The sequence below is a fragment of the Anomaloglossus baeobatrachus genome, chromosome 3 (genome assembly GCF_048569485.1).
Source record: "Anomaloglossus baeobatrachus isolate aAnoBae1 chromosome 3, aAnoBae1.hap1, whole genome shotgun sequence".
NCBI classification, from domain to species: Eukaryota; Metazoa; Chordata; class Amphibia; order Anura; family Aromobatidae; genus Anomaloglossus; species Anomaloglossus baeobatrachus.
Window position 1 is genome coordinate 596231825 of NC_134355.1, and position 20800 is coordinate 596252624.

Genomic DNA, 20800 nt, shown 5'->3' on the forward strand with positions numbered 1-20800 from the left:
CTCTCTTGTCTCTTACAGGAAGTACGTCATAGTGACAGGGGTCATCACATGACCCGTCGCTACCATGGCAACCAACAGATCCCCGTGACCACGTCATGGGGCTGCCTATGGCGGAAGGAAACGGTGCGATCTCCGTCGAGGCCATTTAAATCACCCTGTGAAATTTGTACAGCCCAATTTAAGTGGCAAGCAGGCGCGGGTGGATCACGGATCCACTCGTGCCTGTTAGCCCTACAAGTCTGCTGTTCAAATCAGCAGACATGTGCAGGGATCACCGGCGGCCCACCACGGCAGCCAGAGGCGATCACCGTGACATGAGTTGACAAGGGGTTGACTAGGAGGACACAGCCCCTTGAGAGGCTTGAACGATATTCCTATGCTGGTCAGTGGGGGTCTGATTGCTGGAACTCAATCAATTCCGAAAACTGCATCCTGAAGTGCACCATCTGAATGCAGCACTGGTCAGACAAGCTCAACACCTCGCCCATCATTCTTTATGGGTCTAATGGAGATAATTGATGCGACCTCATGGCTGGTTATCAGGATCATGGAGTTAATAGTAATCAGGCCCCTCCAATCATAGTGATGGACTATTAAAGGGATATTCTCTGCTGATAAAGTGATGGTTTAGGGTCTGTCATCTTTAGGCCGACAACCAGATGCCCAATATACATCTATACCCATGCTCTGAGTTATAGACTAATGATTTTTCCTTGTTTCTTAGAATAGGTGAGCAGAGTCACACAAGCCACAGATCTTTTCATAAAGCTGTAACCCAAGAGCCTTGTAAGTGCACAAGGACAAGGCATTGGGTCGGGATAAAAAGGAATGTGTGGTTTTGGAGGTTTATGGAGCAGATAACTAACAACGTGTTAATAAAGACGTAACGTAATATCAGAAATACTCAAATGACCTGGGTAACAGTTTTGAGCACATATGTTAGAGAGATCACGCTGACGGCAAGCTGAGAAAAGCCTCATCTATGAGCTCCCTGGAGATCCAATGGAGCCAGACTCATAAACCAGGCTTTGCAAATCCTTAATGCTGCTCTGTACATGTAATGTACTCGTTTTACTTCATTGTGACACGGGGAAGAAATCTATTATCAAAAGAGCACGAGATTTACAACATGCAGGATAAAAAAAGTACTTAGCAATGATGGTGGAAACGTGTGTCCCAAACCTCCTGCAAATCAGTGAGACAAATGGAGAGAAGCCCTGGAGCTTACAATCTACTAGGAGGGAGGCATGCCATACAGCAGGGTGGGTGGGGGCTGTTTATTTTAGTATAGTGGACCAGACACAAAAATACCAAGGGGGTCATACATAATTCTGATGGAGACGTCACCCGGCTGTGACCCGTGAAAGCACAATGGAATAGCGAGGAGGAGGATTCAGTTGAGTAGTAGTTGGGTTACAAAGAAGAGGAGTGCAGCCATAGCTCATCAGGAGAAGAGGGCGTGAAGAAGCATGACTGAGATCCTAAAAATGTTGTCTCTTCCTCTCCTCATTTCCCAGCTCTCATGTCTAACCTCCATCTCTGACTCACGTGCTACATTTAGATTTGGCACCTCTCTCTACAGAGAGGAGAGGTTTATTTTTTTTTTTCCCATTGTGTCTCGTGTTTTTTGCAAATTTTCTTGCAACAGAATTATAATATATAAAATTTTCTTACCTTGATCACTTCAGGTGTCTGCTGGAGAGACAAAGTGGAGTTTGCATCCCTGACTTGGCTTTGATAACTGGGGGATGAGAGAGGACTCTGAGGAACCAAAGTTTCTTGAAGGATCTGCATAACTTCCTTCTGCTTGGACAAAGTTCCTTTACCCGATCTCCAGTCCACGAGCTCTTGAGCAAAGTCCTCAATGCTGCCCAATATACGGAGTAAAAGGTTGTCGTCCTCTCCTGTGTTGCTCATGCTTGATTCATTTCCGAGTACATTTGGAGCAGGTTGTGCTTTGAAGTCTTCCTTCAGACCGGGCAGCCCAGTTGGTAGTTTGGAAGGTGCTGGTGAAGATATTGGTGGGTTTTTTAAAGTGCTTTCAATTTTTTGAGAAAAACGTTCCAAGTCTAAAAGCAATTTGTCTATTTCCTCGTGGTCACTGCTCTTGCCCATTCTCATTGGCACTACTGTATTCACATTAATGGGAGCTGTGGGAGTTTGGGCATTGGCAGTGTTTGGTAGATCGGGAGAACTAGTCGAAGGAGTCTCTTTAGCTACATGAGGACTAGTCGATGGTTCACGGCACAGATTTTCAGCTGACCTGCGTTTGCCCTCACATGTTAGGGGTAAACGCGTAGTTGGTGACTTCTTTTGGTGAGGAGCCATTTGGGAATCTGAATCCTCTTCAATGAAGAGCTTTTCTGTAGAGTTCCTTGGGAACTTCTCCCTACCGTTTGCATGTGTTGGAGGATTGGTTTGCTGAGAAGTTGTAGAATGATTTTTTATCGCATTGGTTTGGTTTTGTTTATTTCTCTGCCAAGTCTTTGCAGGTAATGGAGGAGCTACGTCTGGCACGGATTTTACAGTACTAGTGTCACCGACGCTGGTGTGCTGTGATGCAGGCTCATGATTTTCATTGGTGGATGATGATATGGCTTTCAAAGATGGGGGAGTTTGCACAACATCTTCATACTTTGGAGGCTGTTCATGACCGTATAATGGTGAAAATGGATGTTGCTGCAGACTGTTGAGGCTTTTTACAAGTTCAGCCAAGTCATTAGGTTCAGTTCGTCCATGGGAACCCTGTTCCAGTTCAAAAGGAAGCTTTTTTAGGTAAGAAGATAGTCTTGCCATGACGTTCATGTAAATGATCTCAGGATTGGGAAAATGATCAGAACCCTTCCCATCTCCCATACCACTGCCACTTCCACCAACCGATCGGTTCTTTATACACTGCTTTATGATATTTGTACATTTCTTCAGGTCTTCAGAACATTTCAGAAGAATATCCAAACACATCTTTATATCCTCCCCAGAACCGGAGCTGTCAAGCTTATGCTTCTTCAAAATCTGGTTTATCAGGTTCTCTTCTGAAAGCCCTTGCAAATACAGCGAGGCCAAATTAATATTCTGTTCCAATGACGTGCCATGGGACATTATTGTTTTTTCTTCTGAGCCCTGAGACTGTAGCAAACCAAAAGGTGGACAATTTTCATTGTTACTGAACTGGCCGTATATAAAGTCATAATCTGCCGACTTCCGGCCAAATGATTCCGGACGGACTTTTCGACCTTTCCTGAGATTGACATGCTGGTTTGAGGCATTCTTTAGCTTTTCAAAAGAAAACTCTTTTGTTTTTCCACTTGCAAGATTTATAGCCTCACCGGTTATATCTTTCAAACTGCTGGTATTCTGAATGGTGGCAGTCTTTTTAGCCTTAAGGTTCACATGAGGGTAATCTTCACCGGAAACCACACTTTCCCCCACTGCGATTTTGTTACCAACGCCTTCGCCATGATCAGGGGCTACCTCCGAATCTTTTAGAAGGTCTGAACACACAGTGTGATGAGCAACCAGACACTGGACCCCTAGTCTATGAGCCTGGCAACTTCCGAGACAATAATGTACTACATTCTGAAACTTATTGTCCAGTACCACGCTATTATAACACGTGATTTTGCTCACAATCACCTTGTAAGGTGCCGCCATCAGGAAAATAAATACATAAATTAGACTAAAAATGAAGAAGTTTGCACCATCTTAAGCTTTCGTTAGAATATAAAACGCATCCACGTGGAAAGCTTGAAACCATTCAAATACACGCATGCCGAAAATAAATACAGTCTCCAAATCACAATTCACAGCGTGATCCAAAATGGGATTCCACGTTCCTGGGGACTTGACAAGTAATAGTTTATTGTTGCTTCTTGTCTTCAGCTTGTATAGAACTGCATCTCCGAATGGTCTTTCCATGTAACATTGTGAGGATTATTGCAAAAATACAGCAAGAACATGGCCATACGGAACGAGAAAAAGGTAAAAAAATTTTTATATCCATTCACTCAAAAAAAAATAAAAATTCCATTCCTCTCCACACTGAGGGGTGTTCTTTAGAAACTTCAGGCATACGACTCAATGAGAGGACGACCTGTGAAAAAAAGGGAAAAAAACACATATTAAAGACCCAGATAGAGAATTAGAAATGTAATAAATCATATTAAAATTGCATAATACAAAATCACCACATTTGTGCATATTTACGAAGCTAAATGAGACAGAATACTTGTGTAATTGGCGCCCAAACTGTCATCCTTAACATGCATCATAATTATTATGTAGTTTAGATACTTTTTTAACAAGGTGCGTGATCCAGTCGAAAAACGGGCATGACATAATACATGATATGTAGAGATGCTAGAGATGAGTGAACCCGTGGAAGTTCGGTTCGGTGGGTTCAGCCAGACTTTAGAGAAAGTTCAGTTCGGGACCTGGACTTGATTGGAACCCCAATGGAAATCACCAATTGGGCAGTTCAGGTCTCCACCCACATACAGGCAGCCATAACCAGATCACTTCTGGGGTTTTTCCATATTTTTTTTCTATGCACACTACACCTGATAATGCTGATTTTACCCCCAGTCAGAGCCGCTCAGAGACCGGAAACAGCTCACACTGGGCCGAGCACCAAGCGTACTTTGGCACACCGATGCTCACTCGGGTGGTCAGCATACATAAATCACCCGTACACCAAACTCGAACACTGATTTGATTTTTTTTTTGTAAAGTCCATGTTCGTTACGAACACTGAACTTTACTGTTCGGGTCTGCTCATCTCTAGTGAGATCATATCCTGCAAAAAAAAAAAAAGGAGCCAAAATTTTGGAGCAAATGTCTGCTACAAAGTAAGCAACTACTAGGTGGGGGTAAACTTGGGACTAGCCAGTCTTAACATACTCCAGATTAAATTTATGATGAATTTTGTATATTTTTAGGGCTGGATAGTTTAGACCAGGAGTCCCCACCTGCATACTGGGACACACATGGCTCACCGGCCTAATATGTGCATCTCACAACTGTCTGCCAGTTTAGTGCATCAAGTCTAGCAAACCAGCTATAGAGATCTGGCCTCCAGATGGTGACTTGTGTCCTGCACAGAAGAGCAGATATGGATGAGCATATACTTGGGGATGGGAGAATAAATATTGTAAACTGGATGATACTATTAGTTAGAGGGGAGCTTGAAGCATTAGTGCGGTGAGTGTGCTTGGTATAAGAGTATCAAATATGGGTAAAGTGGGAACCCTTGTAATTCTACCACCTACCCAAAAGGGGGGCACAAGCTCGTCGTGTGCTTTCTGTGGGGAAGCTCTGGATGTCATACCAGTAATGATGGGCCCTGAGTGGCACTACTGAGGAGGGGGGCAGTGGATGTGACTCGAGACCATCTCTCTAGAGAGTGCTGATAAATATGCTCCATTGGGTGTAATTTATCACGACTGTAAATGCTAATGGAACCAGAGAAAAAAATGGCGTAGTAGTGGCTGCGATGCTGAGAAGTGACGAAAACCAATGCACTGTATCCAGATGAAAGGCGGTTCATTCTCAACGCGTTTCACTCAAACCAAATATTTGGCAGACTTTAAGACTTTACTCTAGTGAAATTATGAAGAGGCGCATGTCTCTTATAACATTTATCACATCTTTGGGGCTGTCAGAGTCCACTGCCGTAGAGTTCGGATAAGATGTACACCAGTTTTCTGCCGTAAATTATTATTTCTTGGGTGGCAGCTGGCCGTGCCCCTTTTGCAAAGCATCGTTGGCACAAAAGGTCATAAAGTGTTGACTTTTTGAAGAAATACACCTTGTGCTCAATTTTGCAACTTTTTCAAGTCAGAGGGAATAATAACTTTCCAAATCCTACGTTGTGTGGAAATGTAAGTTTTTTTGGGAGATCTAAGGCTAATTTTACACAGTTTTTTTCCATCAGGCACAATCCAGAAAAAAGCGGGTAAAACGGATCTGGCGCCGGATCCGTTTTATCCCCATTGATTTGTGTTCGCGCCGGATTGTGCCTGATGGCCTTGCGTTGCATCCGACTTTTGCCGGATCCGTCATAATTGCCTAAAGCGGCAGCCGGAGGGAATGTATCTTGTAACGTTTTTTTGTCCAGCAAAAAAAAACGCATCGCGCCGGATCCGGCGCGATACGGCGTTTTTTACAATGGAAGCCTATGGACGCCGGATCCGTTGTAATGCAGTAAAAAACGGATGCGGCCGCCGGATCCGTTTTTTGTAAACTGAGCATGCTCTAATGTAGTGAAAAAAAAACGGATCCAGCAAAAAAAAAAAAAAAAAACGGACGAAAAGGATGCAAAAACGGATGCGCCGGATCCGTTTTTTGACGGATCAGGTATATTGGAACAGTCAAAAAAAAAAAAAAAAAAAAGGATCAGGCACATCAGTTTTTGCATATTCTGCGCCGGATCCGTTGCATCAGGCACACGCCACATTGTGCCTGATGCCAAAAACTGATGTGTGAAATTAGCCTTAGAGGATACCCATTCTGGACCTCAAGTGCACCAGCTGTGGGCAATGATGGGCTCCTTACTACTGAAAATCTCCCCACTTCCAATCATGGATTTTATGAGGCCTCCACCCTCCTGCCCGCTGCGATTTGTGAATGACAGCTCGCACGTGTGTGATATACCCGGTGTGGACATGTGACCAGCTGTCATCCTCAGATCTGTGGCTTGCCCGGATCAGCAGTCCACGCCGGGGTTTTAAATCATTTCTTGTCGAGCTGCGAGCTCACAGACTCCAGTGTACCAACAGCTGAAATAGCTGCCAGCCGCGGCCTGCCACTTCACAATACTCTAAAGATAAATACTATTACTTATATTAATATTTATTCTGAAATCATTTCAGCAGTCCCGGCCGAGGACAATTTATTTTTTGTGACTTGCAACAAATTATAAGATAAACATCTGAAAATCCTGTTTGCTTAACAACATTAAAGCGGCCGACTCCATTTTCTGCCGCTTGCAAACCGGGATATTTATAGGTCAGGCTTTGTGCTCAAGTCAAAGCCCAGTTCTCTGGCAATATTTTTACGGTCTTCAAGTGTAATATTTCTTCAAAGCACGTCAAGGATTACTGGCGAACAGCAGAGACCTCGGGTAGAAGGGTTGGAGCAAATAAAATGTGGAGCAGTTGCCAATGGTTTGCATAGATGGAGGCAGGGTCGCTTCTATCAATGGTTTAGCACTGATCCAACATAAAATCTGCGCTCTTTTTCTGGCTGGATGCGCTGAAGTCGGCCCGACATCACCTGTATGCTACAATCACCCGCTACTTTCCATCTTCTATCACACCACGCTCTTCCTCTTTACGTGTCTGAATTAAATTCTACACCAGTATTTTAATCATGGCTGAGGGATCGAGGCATTATAAGCACACACATACAGCCCAATGGAACATGACCATATCCCTGATCATAACCCCCACCCCCCACCATACACATTAAACCTTAGGATATTATTGTTTGGGGGGGGGGGGGGGGGGGAAGTGTCCAAAAATGATCCGTAAAGCATATCCCTTCATGACCAATGACGGATCTATCCGTCATGGATCGTGTGAGGTTAATCCCCGCCCCCTGCCGTGGGCAGGTCGCGGCGATCCGCACACACATCAGCTGCTTTCAACAGCTGACATGTGTGCCTGCATGTTACGAGTGGAATCGCTTCCACCCGCAACATTTAACCCCTTACATCTCGCTGCCAAAGTCTGGCAGCGAGATGCATATGCGGGCGCCCATTACTTTCACATACCGCCGCCCCCACCGGAAGTCACGTGCGTAAATGATTGGTAAATGGTGTAGCAGCAAAAAAAATTCCAATACGCCAAAATTACGTTTTTTGGTCGCCACAAATTTAATGCAAAATGCAATAACAGGCGCTCAAAACGTAGCATCTGCACAAAAATGGTACCATTAAAAATGTCAGCTCGAGACGCAAAAAATAAGCCATCACTGAGCCATAGATCCCACAAAATTAAAATGCTATAGGTTTCGGAAAATGGCGCAAAACGTACGCCACTTTTATTGGACAAGCTTGTGATTTTTTTTTAACCCCTTAGATACAAGTAAACCTATACATGTTTGGTGTCTACAAACTCGCACCAACCTCAGGCATCACACCCATCACATATAGTGAACACTGTGAATAAAACATCCCAAAAACTATTGTGCGGTCACACTTTTTTTGCAGCTTTTCCACACTTGGAATTTTTTTGCTGTTTTCCAGTACACCATATGGTAAAACTTATGGTTTCATTTAAAAGTACAACTTGTCCCGCAAAAAACAAGCCCTCATATGGAATGATTGACAGAAAGACAAAAAAGTTACGGCTCTCGGAAGAAGGGGAGCAAAAAACAAAAAAGCAAAAACGGAAACCGATCTGGGGCTGAAGGGGTTAAGGCATGTTATCAGGACTGCTCAAGTGCCGTGTGCCCAAGTCATAAAGATTCACACGCCCCTTAATGAATGAGACGCACCTTATAACTCGTGTGCTCCACGGCCAGAAATGTTACTCCAATAGCGACCAGACATTTCTGGTGAAATTTAAGCCAGTAAAATGGAGTACATTTTCATGAAATAGTAAGAGGAAGGACACATCCATGATTCACCCATTTTGGAAAAGCTGGCCAGGAATGTAAGGTTTTAAAAAACAAAAAACGGTTGCTAAATGTGTGCACAAATCCAAATTGTGTATAAATTTTGCAATGCTTGAAGATTTTTCATGCTATTGTAGGTCAGTGATGGCATACCAATGACACACGTGTCAGTGGTGACAGGCCGAGCAATTTTTGCTGACATTACTACAGGATGGGGACAATGATGGGGCACATTACTACAGGATGGGGACAATGATGGGGCACATTACTACAGGATGGGGACAATGATGGGGCACATTACTACAGGATGGGGACAATGATGGGGCACATTACTACAGGATGGGGACCAGGATGGGGCACATTACTACAGGATGGGGACAATGATGGGGCACATTACTACAGGATGGGGACCAGGATGGGCACATTACTACAGGATGGGGACAATGATGGGGCACATTACTACATGATGGAGACAATGATGGGGCACATTACTACATGATCGGGACAGGACAATGACGGGGCACATTACTACATGATGGAGACAATGATGGGGCACATTACTACATGATCGGGACAGGACAATGACGGGGCACATTACTACATGATGGGGACAATGACGGGGCACATTACTACAGGATGGGGACAATGATGGGGACAATGACGGGGCACATTACTACAGGATGGGGACAATGATGGGGCACATTACTACATGATGGGGACAGGACAATGACGGGGCACATTACTACATGATGGGGACAATGATGGGGCACATTACTACATGATGGAGACAATGATGGGGCACATTACTACAGGATGGGGACAATGATGGGGACAATGACGGGGCACATTACTACAGGATGGGGACAATGATGGGGCACATTACTACAGGATGGGGACAATGACGGGGCACATTACTACATGATGGGGACAATGACGGGGCACATTACTACAGGATGGGGACAATGATGGGGCACATTACTACAGGATGGGGACAATGATGGGGCACATTACTACAGGATGGGGACAATGATGGGGCACATTACTACATGATGGAGACAATGACGGGGCACATTACTACAGGATGGGGACAATGATGGGGCACATTACTACAGGATGAAAACAAGATGGCCACATTCCTACAGAGCACATGACTGCTGAGGGGGAAGGGGAGAGGTAATTATTATCACCTCCTCTCTCCCCTCCTCCCCAGCAGTCATTATCAGATAACTTTGTTATTAGAGTTACAAATATCACAAAAATATCGATTTTCCGAGAAGTGACACACCACCCGAGTTATGTTGTTTTTTGTTTGGTTTTTTTTTACAAATTTTGACACATGAAGCTTAAAAGGTTGGCCATCACTGCCATTCGTGTTCTAGAATACTGGCGAGAAAAAAAACCCCTTCATGAATCAGAGCCAAAATATATAGGATCATAGGTCTGGATTAACCAGTCCAAAAAGTAATTTGACTTTGTTAAGTCCCAGACTATAATGTCTGTAAACTCTTTTGCTCCTCAATCATTTGACCAGAGATGTGATGTATGCTGACCATGAACTGGAGCAGCTCTGCACTGTCAAGACACGGCCATTACACAGTATGAGCACATTATTAATTATTATTATTTTTATAAAGATCTCAGCACAGGAACATTTTTTTTTGTAGTGGTTGGTTTTGTGCAAATTAGATTTTAATAAATAAATCTTGGAAACAAATACAGCTCATACAGACGTCCTTTTTTCACCATATGATATAATAGAGCTGTTAACACGTTTGTAAACACTGTCTATGGGGTGAAAAAAAGCAAAAAGGCACAAACAACAACAAAAAATAAACACAGATTTGTCTGACTTTGATCTAAGCAACAGATCAAAATGACCCAAACAAGTCGAAGAATGAAATATTATTGCAGCATACAATGCTCGACTGTTTTTTTGCGTTCGCTAAAATTCACCGACATCTGAATGAGGCCCAAGGCTACAGTCTCACATACTTGTGCATTTTACCATCCAACGGACAGATTTTCTTTTTCTTGGGTGTGATCACACTTTTTTTTTTCCTCATCTGTTTTGTTGGGTTTTTTTGTAACTTAAGGCTAAGTTCACATGCGGCATCTTTTTTTGTCAGTGCATCTTAAAAAGCACCAAAGACACACCGCAGCAAAAACGCAATGCATTTTTACCGTGTTTTGCCCAATGCGTTTTTTTTAGGTCAAATCTATTGACTGGAAGGGCTCAAAAATGCAATAAAAACGCAAAAAATATGGACATGCTGCATCTTGAAAAACGCAGCCAACAAGATGCCCAGTGCGGACAGCAAAATTAAAATCTCATAGACTTTGCTGGGAGAAGGGAATGCATGCATTTGGGTGCATCTTTCTGACCTCAAAAATGCACCAAAGCAGCAGCAAAAGATGCCCTGTGTGAATTTAGCCTAAGAGATGTGTTTGTTCCCAATTCATCAAAAAGACCCCTCTAAGGTTTTTTAAATTCAGTATAAAGTAAAGTTTGCTTTACACGCTGCGACATCGCTAGCGATCTCGTTAGCGATGTGACACGCCAGATCGCACATACGATTTGCTGAGATCGCACATAGGTAATTTTTAGCACCGGTCACATGTGCGATCTCGGCAGATTGTATGTGCGATCTGGCGTGTTACATCGCTAACGAGATCGCTAGCGATGTCGCAGCGTGTAAAGCACCCTTAAGATGCTCAATGAATCCTCTCTAGCTCTCCAAACTTAACACCATCAAATTAGAAAAAAAACAACAATGCGTCAAACAAAAAAAAGCTTCAATAATCTATTCAGAACCGCTCCAATAAAAAAAAACAAACCCTGCAAACAGTGGTCATTTAAAATTAGTTAAAAAAAAAAAATATAGAGTTACAAACTCTTCCATTGTACAGTCAAAATGAGCTCACCGACGGTATCTCAGTTGACCCATTCTGCAAAAAGGAATACAGTTCAAGACAGAAGTTGTATAAGGCAAACACTGCAACATTTTTAATAAACGACAAAAACAAATGATTTTCAACCCAAAAATACAAGCATTTGACCCAGATATCTTATTCCCCTACAGATCATAATTAGATTGTAATTTATTTTTTTTTCGCCTGATTCATTTTGCCCAAATCTCGGGCAGCCTGAATCAGAGCCTGGCTATATGACTTCAGGGGTTCGGATTCATGCTGCCTGTGGTTTGGGCAGAGTGAATCAACAAACAGGTTCCCTTTAAGAAATGAAATATTGTATCCAACAGTGGACAAGCCCTTTAAATGATGACCTGTAAGTGGTAATTACGCAGGTATAGATAAGGACTGAACACAATACCTGGTAAACTGCTACCGGATCTGAGCGCTGTATATTCCTATACTCACGGTATATAAGTCCAAACTACTCCATACATTGGAGTACGCTCATGCCTTATTTATGGCGTACCGGTCTAATTTAAGGTTTCCAATATTCACTACACATTAGTTCTTTAAGGCCTCATAAAAAAGTATTTCCTCCATGACTGACACAAATACGAGCGCAGCTGACAGCGTCACTACAAGGAAGGATCAGGACCCGGGGCAAGTCACATCCATCACAAATGCTCATTCTCCAATGAACTTGACAAATCGCCGCAGAGGCAGGAACGTGGACAACAAGGGGGAAGAAAACAGGCTAATTAGACAGCAGCTGACAAAGCCCGAGAGACCAAAATATCGGAGGTCAAAATGTTAGTGAGAAAACTACAACTATGACCAGACAGCTGCAAAATCCGCTTTGTCATCTGCTGGACAGCAGGACCAGAACCGTCATCAAGGAGAGCGGCCAAAAGAGACATAAGCGGACAGTAATTTATCAATCCACAAAGCGTAAAAATGCAGAAACCATCAGACCTAAGCACATAACTCAATGCCCAGGAGGGCAGGTGATGGCACTGTATATATAGCTTCACAGCGCTGCAACCATTCACACCGAGCTGGGAAAGCAAAATGACAACCCCTTTTGGGCACATTGCTGACCCAAAACAGTGGCTGTCCACTCCAATCACATAGGAAAGCAAACAGCAAGGACAAATAAAGAACAAACATTAGAAAAAATGGGGCAACCAAGCTACCGAAATATACAAGGAACAGGAAAGGAGCAGTCAATCGTCATCCATGGAACATGGTGGTATCCCTGAAGGTAGACCCTGCCCCCATCCACATCTTGAGGAAAAAAAGGTAAAAAAAAAATATCCCCATTAAGAGACCAACACATTGCTGGGTAGCAAGAACAGCCGCCATGTTTATTAAGGCATGTTGTGAAAACCAATAATGCAAATAAAGCTATGATCACACTTTATTTGCAGTGGAGTGGCTGTGCACAGCGCATTTAACAACCAGCGCAGGCACTACATTTTCCCAGGCAAAGCGGCTTCAGGAAAAAGCTGGCCACTTATTTCCCTGAAGCAAAACGCTGCTGGTGGTTTTGCCATAGTTTTCGTGCCAGATCCATGGCCGCCATCTTTTCCCTTATATCTTCAAAAACAGAGTGGGCGGCTTCTGAAGAATGAACAGGTTATTTCTTTTAAACACTTCATGATTTACAAACTCTGAAGTGTTTAAAAGAGGTAAAAGAAATACTAAGCCTATGTTCACACAGGGCCTTTTTGGTAAGTTTTTCCCGCGTTTTTTAGCTGCAGATTTGCCTTTGTTTAAGCAAATCCACGGACACACCACACACACACACACACACACACACACACACCACCCCCCCACACACACACCACCCCCACACACACACACCACCCCCCCACACACACACACACACACACACACACACACACACCGGACACCACAAACGCACACACCACCCCCCCCCACACACACACACCGGACACCACAAACGCACACACCACCCCCACACACACACACCCCACCCACCCACCCCACACAACTCACCACACACACACACACACACACACACACACACACACACACACACCGGACACCACAAACGCACACACCACCCCCACACACACACACCCCACCCACCCACCCCACACAACTCACCACACACACACCACAAACACACACACACCACCCACACAAATACACACACTACACACACACACACACCAGACAACAAACGCACACACCACCCACACACCCCACCCACCCACCACCCCACCCAACTCACCACACACACACACCACAAACACACACACACACCACCCACACACCAGACACCACAAACGCACACACCACTCACACACACACACACCCCACCCACCCACCACACCACCCCACACACACACACCACAAACACACACACACACCACACCACACATTTTTTCCTGTTTTGTCAAATACCTGCATTTTTGCTGCATATTTGAAAGAATGAGCATGTTAATTCTTCGCAGCGTTTTTTCATTGATACATCCCATTTTGTAGGGAAAAAAAAGCACCAAAAACGCCACTGAAAAACACAGATGACTCAAAGGAAATTTCCTGCTACAAGATCAGGTTTTGGTCAGGAAAAAAAAAAAAACTTACCAAAAAAGCCCTGTGTGAACATAGCCAAAACATGCACACAGCAAGTCGTTTTTACATTGCTGTGCAGTATGTTCATATCTATCTGCGGTTTTTCAGGAGGATCTCATCCACAAGACGCAGTGTGCACACAGCCAAAATCCAAATTAAAAAATAGCTCAAAATATACTTTAAACACGTCTATTCCTTTCAAAAGAAAGTCCACTTCACTGATCATAAGAGGAGTTTGATGGTTTTTTTTCCTCTCCAATGAGGTTAGAAAATCAGCGCCGTAAAAAAAAAAAAAAAAAGTTTCAACCCACAGGTTAGAGGCAGATTTCTCATTGAATCCTCTTTAAGGCCTTGTGCACACGCTGCTTTTTTTTTGTTTTGTTTTTGGTGCAGTTTGTGATCCTAAACTGCATGTATGACCTTCCCCAGCAAAGTTTATGAAAAAATCTAAAAGGTTGTGCACATGTTGCTTTTTTGCCTGCAGTTTTGGTTGCAAAAAAAAAAGCAGCATGTCACCACTTTTCTGCTTTTTTCTCTGCGTTTTGCAATTGATCATATTAAAAAAAGCACAGCAAAAACTCACCAAAACGTGGCAAAAACACATGCGTTTTTTGATGCGTTTTTCGGCCAGAGGGTTCGTTTTTCACTGGAAAAACAAAACTGCAGTGTGCGCACATACCCTAATGCTCTAAATTTCACATCTTCAAATTAAAAGGCTACAAAAACCAGTGTAAACACAAAAAACTTAACCTTTTTAAAACTACCCCAGGAAAAAACCTCAGTAAACGCATTAGAAAATTTAAGAAAGAAAAAAAAACCAAAACACATCCTGAAGTGGATTTCACCTGAAAAACCTGTCGGATGTTTCCATCTCCAAAGAAACTGGTAACCCAAACACTACAGATAAAGCCAGGTAAAGATATGACGAAAAGTGCATCTTCCATTGCGGCTCACTTCTCAGTGACACCACAAAGGCATCTTGTTAGGGGCTAGAGAACAATGGAATCACTCAGTTCTCGGTGCCAGCAAAGGTTGCAGTTTTTTAAAAATCCACAGAAGCTAAAAAAAAAATTCTTTACAATAACATTCTTTTAAAAATTGCCAAAGTCTCCAGGTCACTCAGAGTTTCGCCTCTCGGCTTCTTCCTGGGCCTTTTGTAGAGGAGGTTTTGCTCATGGGTCTTCAATACTGGGAGAAACATCCGGCCCTTTTAGGATTGGGAAGAAGGAAAGGAGTGGTGTAGTGACAGATTTATTAGCCCAATGTGTTTTAAAGGAACCTGTGCTAACACTCAGGTGTGAGGGTGAACTATCAACATCAAGTGGAGTTTAGGTTCACAGACAGGATCATCTAAGCTCTCCATTTACACACACTTGTCTATAGAAGTGACTATTTTGTCAGCTTCTCTGTGTTTTCAGCAAATATTAAGGTGGGAAATGTCTTAGGCCTCTTTCACACGTATGTGCCTCCGGTACGTGTTTGGCAGTTTCCTCACGTACCAGAGACACGTACACATGTAGACCTATGTTTTCAAATTGAGTTGGACACACGCATGTATTTACGCACGGAACGTGTGTCCGTTCCGTACATACATGTGTTTCTCACGGCAACATGTCCATTTTCTCTGCGGCATCACGGGTGTCGCACGGAACGCAAACGGGTCTCACGTAACACAAACTGACCACACGGATGTGACTTAACTCACCTTCTCCAGCCCTCCTGTCTCTGCCGCTGCTGTCACTTGCTGCAGACCGCCGCTCATTATGCTCATTGAATATTCACTTCACTGCGGCCGGAAGCAGCAGCAGCGGGGAGTCGGCAGGACCGGAGACCAAAGTTCAGAACCACGGACAGCGAAGCCAGGGACAGGCGAGTAGACAGTTCCCGTTCTCCGTGTGTTATCACGGAGAACACACGGAGAATACACGTAGGCAATAAACACGGCTCGCGGAGGGCAAAGCGCGTGAAAAACGAGCATGGTTTTTCACGAACGTGTGAAAGAGGCCTTATTCTGTATCAGTGCTCGAGTTTTTTATGTATTTACTACAGGTGTAAAGCCGGTCTTCCCTGCACTCAACGTCCTGTAGTCTGCGGTCACTCCGGAATCTGTTTTTTTAAGGGGATGGGCAGTAAGGACTTCATGGACATTTGTGAAAAGGTACTTAAATTTGCAAAAGTAGCAATAGTACTGTTACAATGATCTGTCTAAACCCTAAAGATTTGGATTCTGCAACGATGACAGTATCCACAGTGCAAACCGGAAAACTTCAACACTAGTTATTCCCATCCTCATAGATGGACATTGTTGGACAGTGATTATGCAATTTACTATTTATTACATTTTCTTTTGCCATTAAGATATTGAATTTTTTTTATTTTTTGCACACAGCTCGTTGGTTAGGTGACCAACCACCACTGCTGTATAGCAGCAGTGGCCGAGCATGCACAGTGCTTACGAGCTATTTTCTATCAAGCTTGTAAGCACGGCTTTGAAGCTGGTGAGCTTGATGCAGTCGTACGGTTCTCTCCAAAACCTGGGCAGCTGCAGTGCTTACAAGCTAGACAGCAGTGGTGGTCGATCTCCAAGGCAACGAGCTATGAACAGAAAGAAAAAACCCCGCTAGGAACTCCAGAATGGCTGCAAATTATTATAAACTGTAAATTGCAAAGCGCTTCTTTTTACAAGCATTATCCAATAACACTTATCTATGGAAATGGGAAAATCCCTCTAAATAATATACTTGACAAGTGAAAACCATTATTGCCAAATTTCCACCAGTCCTGAACAGCATAAAAGCCAACACCCTGATTTGTAAATTCCCTTATCTCGCGCTCTGATTGTCCTGCATTCGTGTCAATCTTCACTGAAGACGTACGGTTATATTCATGAACTGGGCAGATCTGGATGAACAAATGATCACTACAGGGAATGACACCTAGAAAACATCCTGAAGCACTGGTGTGCTCACCATCATTAAAAGGGTTTGTCCAGTTTTAGCAAAACATGGCTGCTGTTTTTGGAAACAAAGCTACGGTAACCCTGACTATTGGTTTTGCTGACCCCGTTGAAGTAAATAGAGCGTAGCATGTAGAAGCTAAAAAAAAAATTCTTTACAATAACATTCTTTTAAAAATTGCCAAAGTCTCCAGGTCACTCAGAGTTTCGCCTCTCGGCTTCTTCCTGGGCCTTTTGTAGAGGAGGTTTTGCTCATGGGTCTTCAATACTGGGAGAAACATCCGGCCCTTTTAGGATTGGGAAGAAGGAAAGGAGTGGTGTAGTGACAGATTTATTAGCCCAATGTGTTTTAAAGGAACCTGTGCTAACACTCAGGTGTGAGGGTGAACTATCAACATCAAGTGGAGTTTAGGTTCACAGACAGGATCATCTAAGCTCTCCATTTACACACACTTGTCTATAGAAGTGACTATTTTGTCAGCTTCTCTGTGTTTTCAGCAAATATTAAGGTGGGAAATGTCTTAGGCCTCTTTCACACGTATGTGCCTCCGGTACGTGTTTGGCAGTTTCCTCACGTACCAGAGACACGTACACATGTAGACCTATGTTTTCAAATTGAGTTGGACACACGCATGTATTTACGCACGGAACGTGTGTCCGTTCCGTACATACATGTGTTTCTCACGGCAACATGTCCATTTTCTCTGCGGCATCACGGGTGTCGCACGGAACGCAAACGGGTCTCACGTAACACAAACTGACCACACGGATGTGACTTAACTCACCTTCTCCAGCCCTCCTGTCTCTGCCGCTGCTGTCACTTGCTGCAGACCGCCGCTCATTATGCTCATTGAATATTCACTTCACTGCGGCCGGAAGCAGCAGCAGCGGGGAGTCGGCAGGACCGGAGACCAAAGTTCAGAACCACGGACAGCGAAGCCAGGGACAGGCGAGTAGACAGTTCCCGTTCTCCGTGTGTTATCACGGAGAACACACGGAGAATACACGTAGGCAATAAACACGGCTCGCGGAGGGCAAAGCGCGTGAAAAACGAGCATGGTTTTTCACGAACGTGTGAAAGAGGCCTTATTCTGTATCAGTGCTCGAGTTTTTTATGTATTTACTACAGGTGTAAAGCCGGTCTTCCCTGCACTCAACGTCCTGTAGTCTGCGGTCACTCCGGAATCTGTTTTTTTAAGGGGATGGGCAGTAAGGACTTCATGGACATTTGTGAAAAGGTACTTAAATTTGCAAAAGTAGCAATAGTACTGTTACAATGATCTGTCTAAACCCTAAAGATTTGGATTCTGCAACGATGACAGTATCCACAGTGCAAACCGGAAAACTTCAACACTAGTTATTCCCATCCTCATAGATGGACATTGTTGGACAGTGATTATGCAATTTACTATTTATTACATTTTCTTTTGCCATTAAGATATTGAATTTTTTTTATTTTTTGCACACAGCTCGTTGGTTAGGTGACCAACCACCACTGCTGTATAGCAGCAGTGGCCGAGCATGCACAGTGCTTACGAGCTATTTTCTATCAAGCTTGTAAGCACGGCTTTGAAGCTGGTGAGCTTGATGCAGTCGTACGGTTCTCTCCAAAACCTGGGCAGCTGCAGTGCTTACAAGCTAGACAGCAGTGGTGGTCGATCTCCAAGGCAACGAGCTATGAACAGAAAGAAAAAACCCCGCTAGGAACTCCAGAATGGCTGCAAATTATTATAAACTGTAAATTGCAAAGCGCTTCTTTTTACAAGCATTATCCAATAACACTTATCTATGGAAATGGGAAAATCCCTCTAAATAATATACTTGACAAGTGAAAACCATTATTGCCAAATTTCCACCAGTCCTGAACAGCATAAAAGCCAACACCCTGATTTGTAAATTCCCTTATCTCGCGCTCTGATTGTCCTGCATTCGTGTCAATCTTCACTGAAGACGTACGGTTATATTCATGAACTGGGCAGATCTGGATGAACAAATGATCACTACAGGGAATGACACCTAGAAAACATCCTGAAGCACTGGTGTGCTCACCATCATTAAAAGGGTTTGTCCAGTTTTAGCAAAACATGGCTGCTGTTTTTGGAAACAAAGCTACGGTAACCCTGACTATTGGTTTTGCTGACCCCGTTGAAGTAAATAGAGCGGAGCTGCAAAATCACTCACAGATGGGACAGTTTCTGAAAGAAAGCAGCCACTTTTTTCTTCTTTTTTTTATCCTGCAAAACCACTTTAAAAAGTCAAGATGCGAAAAATTAAAAAAAGTTGATGAAAAGGGAGAAAACAAATCCCCAGCACCCTCAGATACCTTCAAGCTTTTTTTAACCCCTATGATAATGTCAACTTGTTAGAGTACACGACTCCTTCCATAACTTTATAGAAAGTTCTAGTAAAGGCCCTGTCACACACAGATAAATCTGCGGCAGATCGGTGGTTGCAGTGAAATTGTGGACAATCAGTGCCAGGTTTGTGGCTGTGTACAAATGGAACAATATGTCCATGATTTCACTGCAACCACAGATCTGCGAAAGATTTAGCTCTGTGTGTGACGGGGCCTTTATTGACAAATGCTCTAAAATCCTACAAAACCTCAAACCAGGCTACTCCTCTCTTGATAAAGCATTTAGTGAAACGCGCGTTGGGTCGTGTGTGGGGGACCTTTTTAAGGTTGAGTTGTGCACTATATGGTCGTATTAGGCATAGTACACATGAATTTCTTGTGCCTAGAGCAATATATTCACTTACTTAGTAAGTATGATTTGAACATTTGCCTAGTCACTTACAAATTCTTTTGACCTGCGATGTACGTTTCCAATTTATCTCTTTATTGATTGTTCTCCCATCTGGGGTATACTTCTGTATTAACTCCTTATGACCTGTATTCAATCAATTGTTTGATATATCTGTTTTTAAATATGTCCCAATAAAACTAATATATTTGATCAATTTTGGGTTATTTGATCTGGTTCTGACCACACAGGTTTGCTTGTTAGAGCATTATACAAGACATTATAGGGGATGGGGGGGCTCATCTCCTTTTGAGTTGGCTCCTGACACCATTTACTTATACATGTCTTATTAATCCTGTATTGATTAACACCTCAAACCAGAGTCTGGGTCATCTCCATTATCTATACAAATAAATGCATTCTATTGTTCGCAGTTATCAACCATTACAGACAAAAAAAAAAAGCTTGTAAAGCCTCCCCCACAATCAGTTTGATTCCAGGATCTCCACATCTGACACATTGTGGGACTAGAACCTGCACTTTTATAAGCTGCCACCAAGGTTCCGAGCTCTTTTAAAGGGGACAGCACCTTTTATTTCTGTATGCCCATTAGTAATAATGGATAAACCCACTACCTATTGGAAATCGAAAAAAACACAGCGATCAATCACTCTGATCATTTGCTTTGGTAATCATTGGGGGGGGGGGCACACAACCTGGATCCCCACCAATAATAACTTCTGATCGCTTTTTATCACATGACGGGAATGAATATAAAGTGCACGGTGCATATACCGGAATTTGGTAGTAATTATAAACAGTCGATTGGAGACGTTGCATACAGATGTAGCAGACCCGGGGTTGTCATTCAGCAAAACTCCTCACTGTACTCCCTGCAGTTATTATTATTATTTATTATTATAGCGCCATTTATTCCATGGCACTTTACAAGTGAAAGAGGGTATACGTACAA

At 43.3% G+C, this 20800-nt stretch overlaps 1 protein-coding gene across 2 annotated transcripts in view; it reads right to left on the reverse strand.

The window, feature by feature from the left end:
* Positions 1-20800, reverse strand: part of PPP2R3A (protein phosphatase 2 regulatory subunit B''alpha) — a 312931-nt gene that overhangs the window by 117905 nt on the left and 174226 nt on the right. For both annotated transcript variants that reach the window (XM_075341038.1, XM_075341037.1), the window contains one exon: positions 1675-4090. In XM_075341038.1, coding sequence (XP_075197153.1) covers positions 1675-3651 — 1977 coding nt within the window. In that variant the 5' untranslated portion in view covers positions 3652-4090. The remainder of the gene's footprint in view (positions 1-1674; positions 4091-20800) is intronic.